The sequence below is a fragment of the Ornithorhynchus anatinus genome, chromosome 13 (genome assembly GCF_004115215.2).
Source record: "Ornithorhynchus anatinus isolate Pmale09 chromosome 13, mOrnAna1.pri.v4, whole genome shotgun sequence".
NCBI classification, from domain to species: Eukaryota; Metazoa; Chordata; class Mammalia; order Monotremata; family Ornithorhynchidae; genus Ornithorhynchus; species Ornithorhynchus anatinus.
Window position 1 is genome coordinate 9,184,843 of NC_041740.1, and position 23,965 is coordinate 9,208,807.

The following is a 23,965-nucleotide window of genomic DNA, read 5'->3' on the forward strand; positions in this document are numbered from 1 at the left end:
AATACCGTAACTATTCTACTCTGGGTGTCAGTATACTAAGTACTTACTGTATATGGCTCTCCAGACATGATAAATGCTATTCAGAAAAGCATCAGAATTTAAGACCAGCTTTCTGTGAAAAAGAAATTACATAGAAAAATGAGCTACGGGTTTGTTTGAAAAGTAACTTAGCTTGACGGTCTGAGGAACGAGACGACACATCACGAATCAGCAGCAGCAGCAGCAGGATATATACATATTTAAGGAGTCGCAGGATTAAAAAAAAGGAAACAATACTTATAAATCCGCAAATCCTTGCCTTGGAGAAAAACAAAATCAAAAACTTTTAAAACCAAATGCCACGATAACGCGACACTGTCTGTGCAGGTCAGCCTGGAGGTCCACCTTCGGAGCTTAGATGCCGAGAGCGGACGTGGTCACTCCCGGGGGAGATTCTGTAATGCTGCCTCCACTGGCAGCAAAATGGTGGAGGTCGCGGTGGGGACTTTTTCCTCAGTGACAGGGAAACAATAGCTGGGTCGGATTAGTTGTGAGTGCTGTCAGTTTCTAAGTAGCCTCCAGTAACAGCACAAGTAGCTCTGAGAACGAAACAAAATAGCTGGAAAGGAGGAGGGAACCAGGGGGCTTAACCAAAGAGGACTGGCATTGTTGGGGTGAGTGTGAGCAGGGGAGATGGCAAATACAGGTGATCAGGCCCTTCAAAGTGGGATTTTTTCAAAAGTCTAAAAAAACCCTAACAAAACGGCCAGTCTCAGTTAACTCTGCTTCCATCCAGACTCTTCCTTTGCTCCCCACAGATTCCTGAGATCACTTTGGATGGGGGCGGGGAGGTGCATGTGTGCGGGGGGGGGGGGGTGTTTGTGACCCTAGGATTGGTGGAATTGGATGCTGATGACCTCCAACTGGTAGCCAGAAATCCACTCTGAGGCTTGAACAGTCAGCCTTGGCAGTCTACACCGACCGCGAGATTGCCTTTAAGGTACAGTGCTACAAAGTCCATCCTAAGGACTTCTGTAATAAGAGGCCACCTTAAATCTAGGCGTGGGAGCGTGTGGGCCCGGATTGAGGCTCCCCTCCTCCCTTGCCGGGGTGGAAGGGGGCTCTCACGCCGGGGGTGGGTTGGGGGGGGGGGGGGTCTTCACTTTGCATAGAACATACTCAGCTTCTCCCTGGGACAGAGCTCAGGACCTGCGTAGTAATGATGTGTCGTTTGAAAAATTTCCTCAAGTTGCAGTACCAGAACAGCTGGAGGGCCACAGCGCTGGAACGAAGATGCTCGTGATTCCCTGGTAAGGAGAATGATGCGGGTGCGGTTTCTCGTGGGAAAGTTTAGTGGGGTGGGTGGTGCCCGGCTAAGTGGCATGCGTAAAACTCCTCGGTACAGGAAGGAGGAGTGCATCAGCATCCTCTCCCCTCCCACCCCGCCCAGTAGTAGTAATACTTACCCAGTGCTCACTGGGGGCAACACACTGAACTTCCAAGAGCTTGGGAAATGAAAACCGAAGCAGCGACATGTTCCCTGCCCACCGGGAGCTCCGCTGTGACCGACAGAGCAACTAGAGCTGGGAAACATCTGGGATAACCTCTACTGGGAGCCCGAGCCCCAAACTCACCAGCAGGTACTTTCTGGCAGGTAAGACAGGGAGGGAATCAATGTGGAAAAAAAATGTCATTTTTCCAAAGTCAAGTTGAGCACGAATGGCTGCAATACCGAGAAGGCCAGCAGGAGAGCACGGACCTCGTTGTGGGGGGCCGGGGGAGAGCGTGAGCCAAAGGCTACCACCTCACCTTCCCTAGCCTGTGTGACCTCAAGCCCCCAGAGAATGTTCCCAGGGTCTTCGGCAGGGGGGTGATGTGTTGTGGGACGTTTCAGAGATCGTCAACTCACGACATTTGGAACAGAACGAGAATGAACAAAAAGAACGGATCGACCCATCGCTTCTCTCGCCCTAGCCTTCTCCATGTGCCCTACCGGGGGTGGGGAGGAAAGGGGTCTAGCCATCTTACACAGTCAGTAGAAACTGATCTTGCTCTGGGGGTTTCTTCACCCAGGTGCCTAGGCCTGCTTTCTGAAACGCTCTGAACAGCTGTTGTTTGACAGACTGGTACGTCTGTGCCACCAGCTTTGCCTCGCAGTATACCGATGGCGTATCTCCACGGCTTGGTATCCGGGTGCTCAGCTGCGGAACAGAAACCAGAGAGAGCAAATAAACCAGCAGCAGAAATGGGAGACTCGGAGCGCGGTAATCTCCAACAGGCATTGCATAAGCACCAGTCTGGCTCTGAGCGCTGGATATTTGCTCTGAGTTTTGAATGCCCCAAACTCCAAAGAAAAACATTCCCAAGCACTGATGCCAGTCACGCAGATTCGGAGGAAGACACAGTAACGAAAGGAGCGCAACCCAAGTGTCTGATTTTGAATGGTAAAAAATAAACCTGTGAATTGCTTGGTATTTTGGAAGAAACATCTGCTCACTGCGAGGGTGAGGGGGGACGGTGGCGGGGAAGAGAAGAGGAAAGCCTGTAGGAAAGTTTGGAGAGAGAAAGAGGAGCTTAGAGTTAATGAAGGAAAATAGGAGAAGTCAAGACTTCAGCCAGAGAGATGATAACAGGAGGACTGTCCCTTGTTCGAAGCTTCGGGTTCAGTGAGAGCGGCTGTGAAACTGAAAGACAGCATGCCCTAAGCTGGGGGGCTTCAGGCCCGGAAAGAGAGCTGGAGAGGTTATCCTGATGGGAGGGAGTGGGAGAGGGAGAGTCGGGGAGGCAGGCGGATAGGCGTAAGTAAAAAATAAACGGCAAACGGCTCAGACACGTGCCTGCAGTCTGATAAACCCCCAGGCATGGGAATGAGAAGAAAGCCCCTTTTGTTTTGCAGACTAACAAAATCGATGACCTCCACCGCCCTGCCCTTAACTCCGAGGAAATGCGGCAGCAAGGCACGATGCTACATGGAAGAAATCAAAGGTTGGAAAAACGTGCAAGACTGTGAGGGTCCAGAACAGGGAGCATACAAGTAAAAATGACAATTTACAGGAGGACAGCACATCCTTAGGGACCCAGAGGCAAGGCTCAGGGGACACATACTGTCTGTCGGTCTGTCTGGTACAGAAGAAAATGTGACTTGGAAGGACCCGTCTTATAGTTTCCTAGACCTCTTTCTGTTTCCCACACAGAAAGCAATTCCTTCTCTCTCTGTCTCCCACTTTTGCAGGTTCAAATTCTAGGTCACCCCTGAGGAGAGCAAGACTCGGTTAGGAACTGAACAGCGATATTATGACTGACAGAGTCCATCATGTCAGGGCACAGAAGCAGCAGCGGCAGGGAGCCTAGTCCCCGTGGACTTGCCACTTGGGTGAGGTCCTGAGAGGTTCACCTCTGAGGTGCCTCTGCCTCTTCTCGTGCCCTTAGGAAAATGTCCCCGTCAGGAAAAATTGGAGTGACAGAATTGGCCCACCTGAAAGAGATGTCGGGTAGATTAACTTACTGAACAGGTAATAATAATAATAATGTTGGTATTTGTTAAGCACTTACTATGTGCAGAGCAGCACTGTTCTAAGTGCTGGGGTATACAGGGTAATAAGGTTGTCTCATATGAGGCTCACAGTCTTAATCCCCATTTTCCAGATGAGGGAACTGAGGCACAGAGAAGTTAAGTGACTTGCCCACAGTCACACAACTGACAAGTGGCAGAGCTGGGATTCAAACCCATGACCTCTGACTCCCAAGCCCATGCTCGTCCCACTGAGCCACGCCACGTCTCTAAAGCTAAAGAGAGGGGGATACCCAGAGTGCGTGCAAGGCCGTGGACCTACCCGTTTATGACTGGGGAACTACCGGCTCAGTTGGACGGTAACGCTGCCAGGCAAGGTCGCTCCTCTACTCTGCCTGTATCGTCTGGGCTCCCTGAACTGCACTACAGGAGCCGCTGCTCACGCCGCCGCCGCCAGGGAGATGTTCTGGACTCAGTTCCCTGTGCCAGGAGCTCTGGAACTGTCTGGCGATACCAGCCCCCCCGGCCCGGGGCAGTAGCAGTGAGCCGAGCTGACTGGTGGGAGGGGCAAGATGGGGGCTGGGCTCTGCACTCCCTTGCTGTCGGGGTGTAGTGGGGGGGGGGGGGGTGTAACAGTGCGTTGGTCCTCCTCATCTCTTTTCGTCTCCTTTTCCTGCCTTCTTCTGAGTTCTGGTGGTAAGAGTGCAGGGCTGGTAGCCAGGAGACCTGGGTTCTAATCCCAGCTCTGCCCCTTGGCCTACTGTGTGACCTTGGACAAGTCACTGTGCCCCAGTTTCCTCATCTGTCAAATGGATATTAAAAACCCGTTCTTCCTCCTCCGTTGACTGTCAGACCTGTGTAGGTCAGGAACTGGGTCCAATCTGATTGTCCTGTAACATAGCCCACTACCTAGCACAGCTTTTGGTGCACAGTAAGCACTTAACAAACACCACAGATATTATTAGGAATAATGTCTTGGACCACTACCCTCACCACTATGGAAGTTCCACCTATTAATACTTCATCTACCTAAAATAAATAGTTCTACAATCCAATTTCCACATCTTTTGTTTAGTGTTAAAATAATAATAATAATAATAATAATAATAATAATAATAATAATAATAATGGTGGTATTTGTAAAGCGCTTACTATGTGCAGAGCACTGTTCTAAGCACTGGGGTAGACACAGGGGAATCAGGTTGTCCCACATGGGGTTCACAGTTAATCCCCATTTTACAGATGAGGTGACTGAGACACAGAGAAGTGAAGTGACTTGCCCACAGTCACACAGCTGACAAGTGGCAGAGCGGGATTCCAACCCATGCCCTCTGACTCCCAAGCCTGGGCTCTTTCCGCTGAGCCGCGCTGCTTCTCTGTTAAAAGGGAGACCTGCCTCAGATATCCATCCTAGGAGTGAATCGGGCAGGCCTGAGTTAGGCTATATGCTTACATCTTATATTTGGTATATCTGAGCAGTAATCATTCATAATAACTCTTCTTTCGGCACTCTTTCAGGATGGTTCCTTGGCTTAAGCTCTTCCCTTTCCCCTCCCTTTGAAGTGTTGACTGACTTGAATAGAATGATTTACATAGCCCAAATCATTTTATCACAGATAATGGCTGAATAGGATGATTTAGCTGAATAGGATGGGAAAGGGAACACTTCCTATCTATCTCAGTGCCTGGCACATAGTAAGCGCTTAATAAACACCATTAAAAAAGAATTGAAAACCAAGTACCGTATTTCATATGTACACCAAAGAAGCTAATGAAAAACCTTTCATTATCTGTACCTACCTGATCGTGTAACTATAGTTAATGTATCTTTTAAATCACTGATTTTTAATATATTTGTATTGCTTGGGTCAGTTTTGGTGGGCTTGGGAACGCATTACTGCACTTCACATTATTTCCTATGGGAAACAGAGGTTATTTAGTACTCAGGCTTTCATAGAACCAATTAAGAGTGTGAACAGGGGACTAGAGCAGTAAGTATGTATGGGTAAAGAGTGTTAGGGGGCTGCGTGGTCGATCGCTTTCCTTGACTGAGTCTTTAACCAGCCCTGGCCTGGAACTTCTAGCTAGGTCAGAGGGAGAAAACAGTCCTCCCGGTCCAGAGGAAACTTTCCTAATGGGGTGGTTTTTCTCTGCTAGACAGGTAAATGTCTCTGACTAGGTCATCTAAGCTAAATACCTGGCCAGGGTAAGGAAAAAAAGGGGATTCTTTCTCTGTCCCATACCCGGCTGTAAGCGAATTGGTGAGCACAAGTCCTTGGGCTTTCGCCGGATACATGCTCCCTGAGCTTGTTGCTGGGATGCTTATGGCCCTTGGAACAGAAAAATAATAACTGTGGCATTATTGTGGCATAAATGCCATTGATTGATTATGGGCTAAGTGCTGGGGGTAGAGACAAGGTCGGGCACAATTCCTGTCACGATCAAAGTGAGAGGGAGAACTGGAGTTCCCCATTTTGCAGAGGAGGAAACTGAAGCACAGAGAAGTTACATGACCTGCCCAGGGTGACACAGTCGGAAAGTGTGGGAGCTGGAATTAGAACCTTGATCTGGTTTCCTGACTCCCAGGCCCGTGCTATTTTCTTTTGGCCATACTGCTGAGGGCCTGGGTGGAAAATGGATTGTGGTCAGCAGGGCCGATAATAATAATAATAATAATGATAATGGTATTTGTTAAGCGCTTACTATATGCTATACACTGTTCTAAGTGCTGGGGGAGATGCAAGGTAATCAGGTTGTCCCACGTGGGGCTCACAGTCTTAATCCCTTTTTAACAATGAGGTAACTGAGGCACAGAGAAGTTAAGTGACTTGCCCACAGTCACACAGCTGACAAGTGGCAGAGCCGGGATTTGAACCCATGACCTCTGACTCCCAAGCACCTGCTCTTTCCACTAAGCCACGCTGCTTCTCTTTTGGGTTGGAACCAGTCCCTGTCCCGCACAGGGCTCGCAGTCTTAATCCCCGTTGTACAGATGAGGTAACTGAAGCACAGAGAAGTTAAATGACCTACTCAAGGTCACACAGCAGACCAGTGACAAGAGCCGGAATTAGAACCCGGGTCCTTCTAACTCCCAGGCCCATGCGCAATCCACTAAATTCATGCCTAGAGCACGGACCTGGGAGGCCGGAGACTCATGAGCTAATTTCAGCGCTGCTACTGGCTAATAATGGGATCTTGGGTGAAGAGACTTGACCTTTCTGGCCCTCAATTCTTCCTCATCCGGACATTAGGGAAAAGATACCTGTGCTTCCTTGCTACTCCAGTGCTTACTCAGCAGAGAGTAAATGCTTAACATAAACCACTGTTCTTTTTATAACTCTTTTCTGCCATTCCAGGACCCCCGGGGTGGGGGCACAAACGTTTTTCACCTGCTCTGGAAAGCTGAGGTTCTTCTCCTGTCCTGTGCACACAGGCCGACTGAACATCGAGCCCGACTGCATAGAGCGGGGCCTACCTTGCCGTAGAGTTTCATCCACCGGGCAGAGAACGTGTGCTTGCAGAGCCTCGATGATTTCCCACAACTTCTCTTCCCCGTCGTGGCGTTAATAACCTCCAGGTCCGCACTGCCCACAATCCAGTTCACACTGAACTGGGGGGACTTTCCAGGATGGCGCACCTCCGCGTGGCTCACCCCTGTCAGAAGACCGACGACACAAGACCGTTAATCAACCCGGCCCTCAGCTGACCTCCTGGAAGTCGCCACTTATTTGCAACGACATGCGATGTTTTGGTCACTCTAGATGCCGTTCCATGTGTGTAATGCTTCGTAAGTGAATAATTATCGAGCCTGTTAGATTTCTTTACAGAGGGAGCCTACCAGCCATTTTGGCAGCTTAGCAGTTAGGAGCAGAAACCTGAATGGCGTAAGAGAATTTTGAACGTTACATGGTACAAGCAGCAGTGGTAAGAGGAGCCCTTGCAAAAATTCTTTAGGTAGACAGAGAAGATAGTAGTACTGTGTGATGTGACTCTTCCTAACTCCTGTCGGAATCCCAGCCCACACAAGAGGAAACACCAGTGTTTCTGCCAAAGCAGCAGGGGGCAAGCAGAAGCCAAAGTTTGGAAAAAATAAAAATATAATGAAAACCATCCAGGAAAGTAAGCATGATGTGATGCCTGGCTGGATGCAGGGAAGAAACTGATTATTGGGTGAGAATGAGCCTGTTACTTTCAGCCCTCGCTCCCCCGCCTCGGGGTGATGTCAGCGGGGGGCCGGGGGGCGGGAGGGCCCCCAGCCAGCAGCAGGGGCACATCAGGGGGTACATCTGAAGGAGGACGGGGAAGAGATGCTAACCAGGACATCCCTGGAGAACGGAAAACAGCCACCTTGGCTGAATGAAGTGAGCAGCAATTGAACTTCCAATAGTGTGGCCTAGTGGATAGAGCGTGGGCCTGGCAGTCAAAAGGACCTGAGTTCTAATGCTGGATCTCCCACTTGTCTTCTGTGTGACCTTGGGCAAGTCACTTCACTCCTCTGGGCCTGTTCCCTCATCTGTAAAATGGGGATTAAGACCATGGGCCCCACACGGGATATGGACTGTGTCTACCCCAGAGCTTAGTACAGAGCCCGGCACAGAGTAAAATGCTTAACAAATACCATTAAAATAAAAACAGAAAAACACTCTCTTTCCAAGTGGCTTGGATTTCGATGGTCCATTTTCAAGCACTTGTCCCAGAACCAGTGCACCTAGTGCATAGTCAAAGGTGGGCCGGCCTCCAGAGCCTTGTACCATGAGTAGGCTTAAGACTCCACAGCATAAAGTTTCTCCCTTTCACTTCTCTCCGCCGACGCCCAGCCTCCGCCTGAGGAGACCCCGACCGAACCCAAGTCTATCAAGGCGGAGGCCCGTGCTACTCCCTCTCAGCGCCGATCCTCCTCTTCTCATTTTAATGATTTACGGTGCCAGCTTCTAGATACCCCCCAACCAGAGCCGAGCCGGGGGAGCCGATCTGGCAGCCTGGCGGCCGCTCGCCATCCTACTGGGCAGGAGCGGCCTTGGCGAGACGAGCTGACCGTCGAGGTCAGGGCTGACTGGGTTCACAGAGAGGCAATCCAAACTGCAGCCGGGCCCGGCAGGAGCCAAGTGTAACAAACTGTGTCCTTCCCCTTCGGGCTCAGCCTGGGGTGGTGGTGCGAAGCACGTGGCCCCTCCATCCGGCAACGCCGGAGACCCTGACCGCAGTGGGGAGGGAAGTCCTGGCTTCTCCCTGCAAGACAGCTCTGTCATGGGAGTCCGTCCTTCCTCCCTGGCTGTCTTTTTTTTCCCTCTGTCTCCCTTTCCGTCGCTCACACTCTCGCTCTTTGCTGTGCCATGACGCCGCCTCTGTAGTGCCAGTCTCTGCCTGGACAGTCCTCCCTTCTGGTCCGCTGGGGAGGGACTGCCTGCCTCCCTAGCGATGTGCTCCCAGTACCGCGTCGCCCTCAGCACCCTCCCGACTCTGGCCGGCTTGCTTAGCTGTGGTCCGGAGGAAGCGGCACCAGTGTGGACAAAGGAAAACCAGTGGTTGTCTGGGAAAGAAATGGCCATTTGAATCTGCTGAGGATAGAAAGTGGCCGCTGGGATTTGTATGTTTTTTTCCCCTCCCTTCGACACCGAGGCAAAACCGAGGGCCCAGACATGACACGGGAGGCTGAGACCGTCCTGTCCGAGGAAGATGGGAAACAGTCCGAGATGAGATTAAATCAGGTCGGGCTGACACGATGGGCCGGTAATTCCATTCAAGCCGTATTAACGGCCATTTTCATTATTTGATCCTTCAGATAACCCTTCGCACTGCGCCTAAAAAATCCAATCGTTTATCAACCAGAATATAAACCTCCTCTTCCATCTGTCAACATCAGATAAGTCCAGGACTATTCAAACATCTCTGTTCCGGAATAAGATGTAAACAGATCGCTGTTTGATACTTGCCCCTTCTCCCCCAGATAACTTTCCACTCCCAATCTCTTAGGGTTCCGACTGAAGGCTTACTGGCAGAGGGGCCAAAAAGTTGATGGTAAAATTTTCAGGCAGTGCCTCTTCCAAGATGAGAAAGCTTCTGCTCCAGGCCAGAGACTTAAAAGAGATCCGGCAAACTGATTTGCAGAAGGAAAACAGAAATCTGAGCAGAGTTAATGGAAACTTGGCAAACAAACAGGCCTTTACTTAGCAAAGTGACTGATCACCCTGGGACCCTGCTCTCCAGCTTGAACAGGCCCCAATGTTCCACATATAGTTCCCTACAGGGAACTTCCTATGGTGCAGAAAAGAGAAGCAGAGGAACTGGGAACCCCAGGGACAACAGGCTTGGGAGGAGGAGGAGGAGGTTTATGGACCATTAGCTCTTCTATTTTGAGGTTGTGCTGATGTCGCTTTCCCTGGGGGCCCCCTGGAAGGGGTGGAAATGGGTTTTCAGAACTCAGCATTCCCCAGAAAAGGGGGAGAGGGACTGGGATGGGGTGGAAGGGATGTACTGGAAAAACGGACAGAGCTCAGCCCTGGGCACTTGGAATCCTCTCAAGTTAGAAATTTGCAAATAGGTGGGCTACCCCAGAACAGCACCCCCCCCCCCCCCCAGGTATCCGCCAAATCTTTTCTAGCATGCAGAATCTCATCGAACACGTGCAAAGACCCACGTTTACCCCATAAAGCCCCATGTGGGACAGGGACTGTGTCAGGCCTGATGAACTTGTATCTACCGCCGCTCTTAGAACAGCGCTGGACACATAGTAAGCGCTTAACAAGTAAAAAGTAAGTAATAATAATAAAGGTACCAGCAAAGGGTCTGCCCCTCTAGCCTTTAGCCTGAATTTTCTTTTTCCTGCTATCGGTGACTGAAGACTTTTGACTTTCCACTCAATTTTCTCCTCTCCGTAGAGAAGGGAATTGCCTCTTATCAATTACTAATCCATTAATCACGTCGAGACCCTTGCCAAGGTCTCTCTCTGTTCCCCTGCAGTAGTCCAAAATTTCATTCACAAGCCGAGACTTTGGCTTCTCTGACAATTGGATTTTGATATAGTGTGAAGTCCTGAAGTATCAGCACCTTTGACTATAACGGTCTCTTCACCTTCTCTGTATCTCTATCTGTCCTCCCTCTCCACCTCGTTATCTCTCCTTTGCTCACCTTGCAAACTGCCCAGATGTTCATTTTCAGGTTCCCCTAAATCACATCTCAGTCTCCGGTATGAAGCACCAACCAAGTGAGCTGAATTCTCAACGGCATTGATCCTAGCAAAAACAAAGCCCCTCGCCTTGAACTACAACGAACGCTCAGCAGAGTCCAGTGGCATTGTGGGGGGTGTCTCCCCGTGACTCAGTGTCCTTAATCGGAAGGACCTAGAGCCTTGAAGATAAAGAGGGCTGAATTCGATTCTGAGGTTAGAGACTTTAAAAGCTCGAAACGGTTTTAAGTACACTGAATGTGTAGTCCTATAGCCCTCAGGCCTGGGAGTCAGAAGACATAGGTTCTAGTCCCAGCCTGCTGTGTGACTTGGGGTAAGTCACCCAGCCTCTCTGGGCCTCAGTTTCTTCGTCTGTAAAAATGAGGATACGACAGATTTTGATCACAAAATGCTGGCACTGAAGAGCTGAATTAAACAAAGGGGACAGAAACGTGTGGGAGAGAGCGGCAGAGGCAGTGACTGTATTACTTGAGTATTAAGGGCTTGGCTTCTGTTGACATCTGCTAGCAAACAATGAAATGGAGCTAAGGCAATAGGGTCTTTACGCTACGCGTATCAAACACGCTCAGCACAATGGGGTGTCTCTGCCGGGCTCAAAATTGGTCCTGAACTGGAATTTCCAAGGCTGCGTCGGAAATCATTTCAGCACCTAATGCCGGTCGGCCACCATTCTGGGTGTTCGTGTTTCTCAAAGAAATGTTTATCCAAAAAGATCAGAAACAAAACAGGAAACAAAGAAAGGATGAAACCTAGTCAGCACGGGGTTAGGGAGCTGGAACTGCAGATGGAGGCAATTTGGGAAATGCAGTAGGATTCCTTAATAACCCCAGTTTGAGATCTGCATTTGTCACATAATCCTCTCTTCTGGTTATCGTTCATCTACTCACGTCTGGATATTTTTTCCGTTGGAGTTTCTTTTATGAGATTCCTTTGCTGCGGTACCATTTGTGCTCAACAACCGGGGTGGCTCATTTGTAGAAGCAACTTGCTACCCTGCCATCTAGCCTGGCATTTCTCCCTTGCGTTCTCCTCAGCACTCAGCTCGGTGCGCTGCACACCGTGGGTGTACGATAAATACTACTGCTTGGTCGTTGAGTTCTCCCCACTTCCTAGGAGCAGAGCGGCTGTCTGTCCCCATTTAAGAATATGACCTTTGCTGACCCGGGATGGTGTGGGGGCATTTTAGTGAGGGACTCGTAGCTCTGTACTGAGCACTGAGCTGAATACAAAAGGAACTCATCCGGGCATCTCACCCTTAAGTAGCTTGCTGGACTCCGAGGTTTCCTTTCCATTCGAATGATACCGGGAGGAGACAGCCAAAGGACCCTTCCTTCCCCTGCTTCACAGTGGCCTTACTATCTATCTGTAGGGTTGTACTCCTCCCAAGACAGTGAAATATTTAGTATCCTAAGGTGTAATTTGCTCTTTCCTAGCAGGGAGCAGAAGAGGAGGGGAACAGAGGATCATCAAGGCTTAGTGGAGAGAGCCCAGACCTGGGAGTCAGGAAACTGAGGTTCTCTTTGTCAGCTCTGCCCCTTGCCTGCCGAGTGACCCTGGACAAGTCATTTAAAACTTTTTGAGAGTACTTGTTCGGTGCTTAATATGTGCTAAGCGCTGGACTAAGCTCCTTGTGGGCAGGGAACTTGTTTTTTCGCAACTATTATAGTGTATTCTCCCAGGTGCTTAGTACAGTGCTCTGCACACTGTAAACATTCAATAAATATGACTGTTTGATTAAGCACAGGCGGAGTTACAGAGTAATCAGGTTGGATCCGGTCCCTGTCTCACGTGGCGCTCACGGCCTAAATAGGAGGGTGTGGGATTTAATCCCCATTTCACAGATGAGGAAACTGAGGCACAAAGAAGTTAAGTGACTTGCCCAAGTCAAGTGGCAGAGCCAGGATTAGAACCCACATCCTCTGACTCCCAGGCCTGTGTTCGTTACAGTAGGCCACACTTCTCCTCTAACTTCTAGAGTTAACTCTAACTTAACTTCTCTGTGCTTAAGCTTCCTCGTCTGTAAAATGGGGATAAAATATCTAGTCTCCCCGTCTTTTAGACCATGATCCATGTGGACGGGGACTGTGTCTGATTGTGTCCGTTTATTGTATTGTACTCTCCAAAGCGCTTAGTACAGTGCTCTGCACACAGAAAGCGTTCAATAAATAAGGTTGAATGAATGAATCTGATATATATCGACCCCAGCGGTTAGCGTGGCTCTTGTCCTTATCCGATACCTCAGTTATTATGACGCAGTTTCCCTCCCCGCTCGTCCCCCTCGCCTTCTTGCAGAGAACCACCAACTTCCAGCGGACCGGCTCACCCCCCGCCTCAAAGAACTGCCTTCGCGAGGCTCACGTAGAAGGATAAGATTTTTAAATCCCTCTATGTTTGTGAGGCTCCCACTCTGAATATCTGCTAGATTGCTCTTTTGATATGAATGATGCCCCTGTTGGGGAACATAACGAGCACCTGGAATTAATTATCTGCAAAACCAAGATGTTTCTGCCAACCTGGAAGAAATCTTGTCTTTCAGGTATTGTACCAGGAAACGGGTGCCAGACTCGAGCTGTGTTTCAAATCACTTAAACCCATCACGCAGCCATTTACTCTGCTGGCAAAAGAATCCCTACCTGTTTAGTCAATTCACGGTCGGAAGAAGTTGGAAACATCTCAGGTAGGGGGCTGATGGGCAGCAGCATGGCCTAGGGGATATAGCACGGGCCTGGGAGTCAGAGGACCTGGGTTCTAATCCCGGCTCTGCCGCTTGCCTGCTGTGTAACCTTGGGCAAGACACGTAACTTCTCTGTGCCTCAGTTCCCTCGACTCTAAAATGGGGACTCGATACCAGTTCTCCCTCCTATTTGACTGTGAGCCCCCTGCGGGACAGGGACCGTGTTCCCCTTGATTTGCAAGTTCAGTGTGAGGCCGGCGGCGCGCCCGATGACTGGCGGAAACACTTTCGAGCGGAAGGTGTTTTCTTACCGCTGAGGAGCGGCTGGTTGTGCCGGTAGGGAGCCGGCAGATGGCCGACGTCTTCTATCCTCCGGCTCATCGCCCTGGAAAGATGACCGGTGTGATGCAGGCTGCCCACGACGATGCTGTGCAGGTAGATGGGTTCGATGAAGAGGCTGAGGAGCGCGCCCTGCAGCCCAAGGACATTCCACCTGCAAAAGACAGGGGAGAACGATGGAGACGCGATGCCCCGCCTGGGACCCCACAGTCTGGGCCCCAGCTTTGCCCCAGCTCGGTAGTCATTCATTCATTCATTCAATCGTATTTATTGAGTCTTACTGTGTGCAGCATATTGTACTAAGCAATTGGGAGAGGACATTATAACGAGATCAGACACATTCCCTGCCCACAACGAGCTTACTGCCCCTAGATCCCAGAGGCGCCACACATCCCGTCACCCCGACGGAGACGGCCCTTCGCAGGCCCGCTCCGGAGGTGCCCGGGGGGGGCAGTGGGACCGGCTCTGGCGCTGCGGTTCTTAAGGGCTCCTTCAATCAGTCGATCGATCGACGGATGGTATTTACTGAGCACCACCTGGAAGTAAGCAGAGCACCTTAATTTACACTTGGGAGGTACAAGAGAAGAAGAGGAAGACACGATCCCGGCCCATGAGGAGCTTGCAATCTAGCTGGAGAGACAGACGTAAAATAATTTAAGGTTGTGATAGCTTTTCTGCATTTTAATATACACGGGGGGGGGGGGGGCACTGTCTAGAAACTGAGCTGCCTGCAAGTCTGGATGCAACCTGTAAATCACTCCAGGGACAGATCATTGCATGAAGAGAAATAAAGATTTACGTTCAAGATACGGTTATCTTAAAAGCCAAGTTCAGCCTAGCTTAAGGAAAAATCTTTTCTCTCCCTAAAATTAGAATGATCAATTTATTAAAAAAAAAAATTAAATGACTTACAAGTGATGTAATTTCTGCTTGGGGATAGTTTTGACTTCAGAAGCAGCACGGTCTAGTGAAAACAGCATGGGTCTGGGAGGCAGAGGACCTGGGTTCTAACCCTGATTCTGCCATTTGTCTTCTGTGTGATCTTGGGTGAGTCCCTTCTCTTCTCTGTGCCTCAGTTCCCTCATCTGGAAAATGGGGATTAACTGTGAGCCTCACGTGGGACAAAGCGATTAACCCGTATCTACCCCAGCGCTTAGAACAGTGCTCTGCACATAGTGAGCGCTTAACAAGTACCAACATTATTATTAATATCTGCACAATGGGGATTCAGTACCCTCCTACTTAGACAACGAGCTCCTTGTGGGACCTGATGATTTTGTATCTACCACAGTGCTTGGCATACAATCAGCACTTAAAAATGCCATCATTATTATTCTTATTACTGTGACTATTATTAAGATTAAAAGAGAACCACTTGAGCATGTCCCTTCCCTTCAAACAGATAGACTTCAGGGAGGATGTTTCTGCTTCTCAAAACCATTTGAGATAATTCCCCTTCCCTAAGAGCAAGGAAAGGCGAGAGGCTTCTGCACTCGTAGGCAGTATCCAGAGGTTGCCACACTGAGTATTGTGTTTAACGCCCAACCTCTGTCAGTAGCCAGCATTTTGGAGCTAATTTCTTACACCATTGTTCTCTTCATTAATTAACATCTCTCCACCGTTACTGCCGTTATTGTGGCGCCTCCATGCTGTACATCTCTTTTCATGATTAATAAGGAGTCATTATCTTTCCCTTTCCGGAAGCAGTCAATTAACACGGAATACTTTCCATTAATTACTGAATGTTTAAAGCCAGCCCGCCGTACCTGAAGAGCAATCTGTTCCAGGAACCTGTGACACCGATTGCTTTAAAAAGTTCTCTTGAAATTTTATTCCAAAAACACAAGCAAATTAGCTGGCGATATTAATTTGCCTCAGAAGCAATGCTGTGAATGAGAAACATCTTTTAATCTCATGCAAGAAAAGGCAGCCATCTGGCTGCTGAGGGTTTCTGAGAGAGACTCTGCCGTTTTCCCTCTGTAAATGCAGGTCATTAAAGTAATGTGTTCATCTACATAAAACTCAAATGGAATATAAAAGGTAATATTTATATACAAACAATTTAGTCCCACAATTTAAACAGTCATTGGTTTTATGAAACATTTACTTTAGTCTATCAGATTTGCATAACTTCGTTTGGGAAAAAAAATAGTGGTCAGACCAAGTCAGACCATATCTTCCCCCAGCCCCTCCCCACCAGGGAATGCAATAGCTGCCTCTTTGAATAAGCCTCTCTTACCGTAATGCAAAATTAGTAAAGCGAGGTTCAGAGAGAGGGAAAAGAAAAGCTCACTGGCAACATCAAGCCTAGGTCTGATTTGTGAGGATCTCATGCTTCCACCCGGGAGTTTATCAGCGCAGACGTTTTGAGTTTGGCCTTTCAGACTGTGATTTCCTCTGCAGGTGTGCCGACCCCGAGGCTGCAAGGTTGGGGAATGGACTGGGATGGTTTTCGGCATAATTTGGGAATATTCGCCTGTTACTCCATAGGCATCCATCCCCTGGTCTGGCTTTTGAACCTCTGACTTTTCTCTAGACTTTTTTTAGTGTTACTCCCACCGAAACTGGATAGAGGTTCTGGGCATCGGTAGCCTTCAGAACACTTTGGGGGGTGGGCGAGGGGGGCTTCCCCGATAAAATTATCATTGTTTGATGATGTAGTTTTCATTTTTTCTGAGGGCACGGAAAAAATGGAGCATGCCGAGAATGACCCGTGTCCTCCCAGTGACTACGGCAAAACGTCAGGGGGCTTGCTTGTCCCCTCTAGACCGCGGGCAGGGGACGTGGCTCCAACTCTGTTATATTGTACTCTCCCAAGCGCTTAGTACAGTGCTCTGCACACAGTAAGCGTTCAATAATCGATTGATACTCCACCACACCTTCTGTTACTTTCTGTAAAATGGGGATTAAGACTGTGAGCCCCACGTGGGACAACCTGCTTCCCCTATGTCTACCCAGCGCTTAGAACAGTGCTCGGCACATAGTAAGCGCTTAACAAATACCAACATTATTATTATTATTATTACTTTGATCATGCCAACGGCTCTGCCTCTAGTCACGCAGATGAAACTAGAGGGTCAGTTATGTTGAAGCTCTCTGGCTGACTCAGTAAAATTACAGATGTTAGAAATAATGTCTTGGAATTTTGATGGAAGTAAAAAATGTTCAGCCTCCATTGGAAGCGAGGAAATGATCACATTTCCTTCAACTCCAAGGGAACACTTCTTCCCCTGTAACTTTCCCAAAGTCAGAGCCGCAGGCTCCGGCATCACTCTGCTGTGTTTCGGATCGCATCGGTACGACTTGTCTGGCTGGAAAATGAAAAAGAAAATCGCTCGTTCATTTTTGGAGGATTCTAACTGTGCCAGATTTCCCAAAGATGTTTCCTCAAGAAATATAACTTCTATATTTGTCCTCTTCTTAATAACCTTTACAATAAAAAGAAAATCAACCTTCTGCTTGCTTCATTATAAGATTTTAAACATTCGGCTAAGAGGATCAATAAAACCAAATGTCTTGCGCGTAAACTGGAGAGTTTTCGGGGCTCTGGACTGAATGGAAAACTACCTCACCTTTTGTTCAAACAGCTGATATTACTGCAGTGTTTACAGAGGAAAAAATCCCATGGCCAGTTTTCAATATAGATAATCCCTAAATAAATATAGTTTTGTCTATTTGTCAATCACCGAAATGCCACAGATGAGTGGGGAAGAGATCTTGAGACAGGCTGCCTGTCTCAGCAGAGGATGCAATCTCCCGGCTCCGGATAAATCCAGGCCGTAGAGGAACAACGGAAACAATTACAAGATCACTTCGGGGATAGGCCCGGCCGGTATAGCTAGGAATGGGGAATGACTCCGATAAGATCCGAGGCTGCAGTGGGGAGACTGGGGGGAGCGGAGGAGGGGGAAGAGGGTGGAAGGGAAGAAGAACCATTGCCTCAGGCTCTGCAGGAAGCTGCCTTGGGCTCACTGGCCCGAGTGAGCCGTTCGAAACGGCTGTCCTCGATTCTCCTGGGGCAACCAGGCTGGGCGACGATGGCTGCCAGGGGCGGTTGACCCGCCCGGAGCTTCTCCCAGTCCTGGAGACGACCCTGCCTTCAGGAATAGGATCAGGGGTTAATGGGAAGGGAACTCACTGGGTTCCGCCATCCCGCCAAAGAATCGGGGATGCAGATTCCCGACTGAGAAACCTTCACCATCTGCCAATACTTGAGCGAACGTGACGTCGGGGGTCACGGACTCCGACATCCTGCCTGATGCTCGGATTCCCGCAGATTGGCTCTCTGCAGGGCACTGTTCTGGTACCTCGATTAACCGGGGGAGGGAAAAACACAGCTAACTTTAACGGTCACCACAGGAGGGTACATTTCTAGGCAAGGTGGGAGGGAGGAGCCGCTCTGCCTTGACCCCCTCATAGCTCTGCAGAGCTCCTCAGCTCCAGCCTCCGGAAACGACACGATCGAGGAATCTCCCGCCCACCTCTTCCTAGCCCGACTCCGGAGGATTCCACCTGGGAGTCGACCCAGGGGGACACTAGAATGAATTTACGGAGGGCCACCCGTGAACCGGGGTCGGGGGTGTGCGTGTGACTGTTTGACGAGTCCATCTGCCCTCAAACTAGGGGAGAGTGGACTGATGCGGCTACTACGCCTATGCCCTCTTACACATAGGAGGCAAAATCTTCCCTCCTTCCCAGAGCCCATAGCCAACCGGGAGCATCGGGCCAGCAGCACTCCCAAACAGGGTCCAGAAGATCCAGCCCAGGGTGGCAGAGCGGCTATGGTGCCTTCGGCCTAGCATGCTGGCACTTCTCCGGCTCGCCCGCAGCGTTTTGGGGAGCGGCGAAGACTTGTCCCGAGGAGGAGAGTCACCGTCCTCTCTGGGAAAGCTCTTCCAGGTCCTGGCAAGCGCTCGGCCTCGGGCAGAAGCCCTCCCCGCCTACTGGACCGTTCTTTCCACTAAGCCGATAGGGGACTAAGAGAGAGGCGGGCTGAGCTAACAACACACAAACGGGGTTGCGCCATACAACCCTCGCCCCCTGTCCCCCTGGTCCGGGGAAAGGCGGCGGGAGGAGGTGACGCTCCCTGGACTGCGCCTGGCAAGTAAGTGGAAGCCATGAAAGGGTGGGTGCCTTCCTCTCTAGCTTCCCATTTCCTCCCGCGCCGGGTGGGCTTGAAGCAGCCGGCTGGGAAACTGGAAGGGACTGGTGCAGTTCAGACTCACCTCCACCAACACTCAGGGAGACGGGTGAGGGCCAGGGGCCCTCGACCCCGCCTTTCCATCCAAGCAGAGAAGGCTCTAGAGAGGAAGTGAGGCTTCTTCTGATGGGCCTTCAAAGACCGAGTTAGGCTGCAGAGTGGAAGTGATACGCAAGGTTCTTCCAAGCTTTAGGGAACGAGAGAGACCAACGCGACCACTCTAGTTGACAGCCCAGAGCCCAAGACCCCGGTGCGTTCGTGGCAAAGGTCCGGGCTGAATCCGTTTTTCTACTTCAGCCGATCAGCCTCTCTCCTATGGCAGCGGGGCAGTTTCCAGGTCGGCTCCGAGCCGATCTCACAGAGCTACTCACCGCCGGCCCTATGAGCCCTGCTGGCATTCACGGCGATCCCCATCAGCCCCCAGCTCCTCCCACCCGGCGCTCCCAGGGCCGGCCTGTTCCACAGAACCCTCTTAGTTATCTCAGGAGGGACCCGCCACCATATACCTTGAGAAACCAAAAGGTATTTCTGAATCAGTCTCCCTCACGTTTTCCTCTGTCACTAGAGAGGCCGTGTCTTTTCTGACTGAAGGCAGCAACGCCTGATACAACCTTCCAGACAGCTAAACGGTTTGGGCTGAAGAAACAGGAAAAAAGACCATTATCCTGAACGTGTAAGTTTGAGTTATGGAAGTGCCTGAGTGAGGCAGTTAGAGGGATTCAATACTTCTCTCCCTCTCATTTAGACGGGGAGCCAGATGAGGGACAGAGCTGTGCCTGACCTGATTATCTTGTATCTACCCCAGTGTTTGGTACAGTGCTTGGCACATAGTAAGCACTTAACAAATGCCACCATTATTAGGAGGGTTGATGATTTCCGTAGACTCAGGGTGCTGCGAGAATAAATGGCATTTGCTTCTGACTTCCAGAGAAATCGTGTTTGAGCTTTTTAAACGAGATGGAATGATACATATCTCTTTTCCTATTATGCACCAAACAGCCAGAAAGAATGTCAAGGTATTATTCTGGGGGGTTAGGGGGGGAGCCGAATCTCCATAATCAGAGGAAATCGGTCTTCCTGTCCGAACCTTAAGTTTAGCCAGAGATCAGCCATTGCTTTATTCTCCAGAGAGCACCTGCGTTTTTTACAGTTCGTTTTTGAAGAGAAAATTTTAATCTGCTCATTTCAAGACACATTTTGATCAATAATCAGTCTGAGGTGCTTAAAATTAGAAAGCATAGCTAAAAAGACATTAGTTCCAGATGATTTAGATTTAAAAGTCCCTCAACTTCAAATTTCAGAGAAAAAGGTGACTTCGGTTTCATGAGGCTTAAGGGATGGCACTGGTAGAGGACAGGGTTGAACTGTTCCAAAATGGGGGGTTGAGCTGGCGATTTAGCCTTTCTCACTGAGGTAACGACAACCTCAGTTTCCCCACTAATATCTAGTAGTCAGAAGGGATTCTCGAGCCTTCATTTATACAGAGTGAGAGACCCAGGTGGGGCAGAGACTGTGACCAATCTGAGAGAACTGCATCTACCCTAGTGCTCAGTACGATCATTGGCCTGTAAGAGGCACTTAACAAATACCACAACCATTATATAGCACCACTGGTCTCTTCGCTATGGTTTGAGGCAGTCTGTAGTCAGTGTAGTGTTATGGAGTCTCCTTGCAGCGTCACCAAGGAACCTTCCAACGGTTCTATTTTTACAGAACGAGAAAGTGTAAGTACGTTGACTTTTTGAAGATGGAGGAAGGCAGGGTGGCACCCGGGTGGAGGCCCTGTAGCAGGTAAAATATGGGGTCCCTTTCTGACAGTTCAGTTTTGTAGTAATTCATGTTCTTTAAAAGCAGTGTTGCATAGTTGTTCGTTTAAAGAACTGTGGATGCAAAATTTGGGAAAAAAATTACTTTATGAAATCCAATTTCACACAAAAAAATAAAAGAAGGAACCCCCCCCCCACCATTTGGGAGTTCTGGGTGACCTGTACCCCCCTTGTCCTCTCACCCATATAAGATGGACAGAGTCGAGGCTGGAGAGTGTAGGGAGATTTAGCTATCTTGAATGTGGACAAGTCAAGTCCTGCTAGCTTTCAGAGGAGCCACACTAACGTTTTAAAGTCAAAAACGGCCTGAGAATAAACGAGCCTGTGTACGTATGCAAATGTAAATGATGTGCAAATTATATGCAAACACTCTTGAGTCCCACCAAAGGTTTCATAGATTTCCCTGTGCTCCTTGGATGAGAAAATCCTAGTGGAAACTAATGGCTCTAAGAGGCAGCATTTTGGAATAGAGGGGAAGTCAGCAAAAGGGGTGGGGTAATTTTCTGGAAGCCGGATACATCTGAGAAGATGGAAATTGAAATCTTGGTTTGTTATGTGGCAACATATTTCTTTACCTTTGGACAATAAAGAGATTCTTTTTTTAGGCTAACACAGACAAACCGACAAGGTGAAGCGCACGCATTTACAACCTATGCTGGGCTGGGCAGTGCCAAACCCGGCAGACCGTTGCCGTGGTAGCCGCTGCAGTTTTTGCCATCCACACTAGCCTACTATTTTTCAGGATCCCCACTGAGCCTACCCGCATCCCGGAACACCTCAAGTGGCTCTTCAGTCAGAAACCTTCAGCACCGATGGAAGGGCCTCAAAGGGCATTCTTTCCTACTTTCAGGGCTGGGACAAGTCTCCCGATCAGTCAATCAAGGGTATTTATTGTGTCCTTACTGTGTGTAGAGCATTGTACAAAGCGGCTGGGAGGGCACAACCCAGCAGAGATGGTAGAATTGTTCCCTGCCCACAACGAGCTTATGATCTAGAGGGGGAGAGTTCCCCAAGCTGTGTACTTTCCCACTGGATCAAGTGACCCCGTGGTCTCCTAATCAGAGCATTCTGGGTGGGGGTGAGATGACGGACAGCACCGAGCAGTAATTGTTATTCTCTGTGCCTGCACTCTCGCGCACGTGAAGGGGAGAACAGAACGGAACGATAATCCCTGGGAGAAACACTGAGGCAAATGCAGAAGAGGAACCGTTTCTTCTGTCAGAAAGACATCCCTCCCCACCCTGACCACCCCCACCCAACCTTCCCTCCAAGCTCTGATTGTGGGTCCTTATAAAGAGACATGGGACAGTCTGTGATGGGCTTATTGTTCAACCAGATCCAGCACTGTCCCTTTACCATGATTTTCCTGCCAGTTAAAATTTGAGACAATGGGGACTGAAGAGGAAATCTGTGCTCTGGGAGACTGAGAAATAATAAAAAAAATGATTTGGAAACCCTATCTGAAGACTGAAATGGTTCTCTTTCTGGATGACAATGGAAGAGCTTAAAAAAATACTTTTTCAGCTCCTGTCAAAGGTTTTAACTTAAAATACTTTACTGCAGAATATATTTCCATAACATCCTGTTATGCCTTAAAATTCTATAAATTGTTATTCATGATGCTCTGTTCCCTGAGAAACACCTATCATTGCCTTATTTATAGAACTACTTGGCTATTATTGATTTTGGAACTGTAAACTGCATTTTGTAAACTCTATTTTAATTGTGGCCTAGATAGTGTTTTTGTAGTTTAGAGAGTATGCAAGATACCTGCTAGATAAGAATAACAGTTCATTTTTTTCTGTAATTTTTTAATGGTATTTGTTAGGCACTTACTATGTGCCAGGCACTGTTCTAAATACTAGGATAGACACAAAGTAATTAGGTTGGATACGATTCATGTCCCACATGGGATGCACAGACTTAATCCTCATTTTTGCAGATGAAGGAACTGAGGCCCAGAGAAGTGAAGTGACTTGCCCACTTGCCATGTCTGGGAACTTTTCCTGAATAGTTGAACTATAGGCCTAGAGTTTCATCAGACAAGTAGATTTCAAAAAAAAAAAAAGAAACAAAAAGAAAAGAAAAGCTGGCTTTGGAGAGACTATATTACTATTGACATACCCATCAACCACAAATAAAATGCTGGTTTTGCTGCTTATATTTAATTTACTGTCTATTGATGTTCAAAACCACAGAGACCACAACATTTTCAATTTTGAAGCTCTAATTTGTTTCATTTTTCTAGGGAGCCAAAGACTTGATTTAGTAACCCGGTCACATTGGGGAGCAGTGAGCGCGTTGTGGTTAAACAGAAAATAGTTTTGGTTTCTGCTCTTGTCCCTTAATGAATGAAAATATTTCAAGGGACATAGCGGTTCTCCCTACTGCAAAGGAAAGGCATTTGAAAGGCATTTGTTTCCCCCCCACATTAGGCAGAGACAGAAGCTCTCTGATCCGTTGTCGTCAGATCTGCACGTTGGCTCTTTCAGGGGCTGGGATGAAACCCATATAGAAAAGGTCATAGCAGCCCTTTCCCAGTGGTCACTAGCCACTTTCCCAGAGGGATCTGGAGTGGCGCTTCTCATAGATAAGAAGGCCACCCCAGAGTAGACCTTTTCCCCTCCCAGATGGATAAAATGGAGGCCGAGTGATAAGAAGTCCACTATTCTTCCATTCAGGTACAAAATGGAAAAGGAAAGAAGGAGAACTCTCCTCTGAGATGGCCAAGCTGCAGCTAAGAGGCCTCCGGGCTGGAGGAAATTAGACCTCAATGAACGAAATCAGTTTGCTGGCAAATCTTAATTTGACTGGTATGGTAAGTGCTCTCCAAAGCACCGGCCCTTGCTCAGCTGCTCCTGTTGCAGAGTCAGCACTCAATAAATATCACTGATCGATTGACCGACTGAAGCTCAGCTGTGCCACCCGGGGCATCGGTAAGTCTGGGAAGAGCTGGTGAAAACTTTTGGCCAATGTCTTTCTGGACTGTTGGGGTCAATCAATCAATCAGTGGTATCTACTGAGTGCGTGCCGTGTGCAGAGCGCCGTACTAATGCTTGGGAGAGCTCAGTACAAAAGAGTTGGTAAACATGATCCCTTCACACAAGGAGCTTAAAGTCTAGAGGGCTGTAGCACTTAGCACAAGCGTTGAGTACGGAACTCTGAGTAGAGTAAGCCCTCAATAAATACCGCTGATCTATTGATCGGACTATAAGTGCCCCAACTACGTTAATGGGAGTGAAGATTTCAC

At 48.9% G+C, this 23,965-nt stretch overlaps 1 protein-coding gene and 1 long non-coding RNA gene across 4 annotated transcripts in view; one reads left to right on the plus strand and one right to left on the minus strand.

Annotated features, from left to right (window-relative positions):
- ADARB2 (adenosine deaminase RNA specific B2 (inactive)) overlaps positions 1-23,965 on the minus strand; it is a 104,115-nt gene that overhangs the window by 1,923 nt on the left and 78,227 nt on the right. Inside the window, exons 7-10 of the mRNA XM_029077602.2 lie at positions 13,662-13,843; positions 6,966-7,144; positions 2,008-2,180; positions 48-112 (exon numbers count right to left, since the gene is read on the minus strand). Coding sequence (XP_028933435.2) covers positions 48-112; positions 2,008-2,180; positions 6,966-7,144; positions 13,662-13,843 — 599 coding nt within the window. The remainder of the gene's footprint in view (positions 1-47; positions 113-2,007; positions 2,181-6,965; positions 7,145-13,661; positions 13,844-23,965) is intronic.
- Positions 846-7,613, plus strand: LOC120638760. Of its 3 annotated transcripts, XR_005660679.1 has the most exons (7): positions 846-979; positions 1,229-1,289; positions 1,430-1,633; positions 2,053-2,423; positions 2,876-2,964; positions 3,212-3,491; positions 6,924-7,613. It is a non-coding gene; the product is annotated as an uncharacterized LOC120638760 (long non-coding RNA). The 3 variants fall into 3 exon arrangements; XR_005660677.1 differs by having other exon boundaries at positions 2,876-3,491; XR_005660678.1 differs by having other exon boundaries at positions 1,433-1,633; positions 2,876-3,491.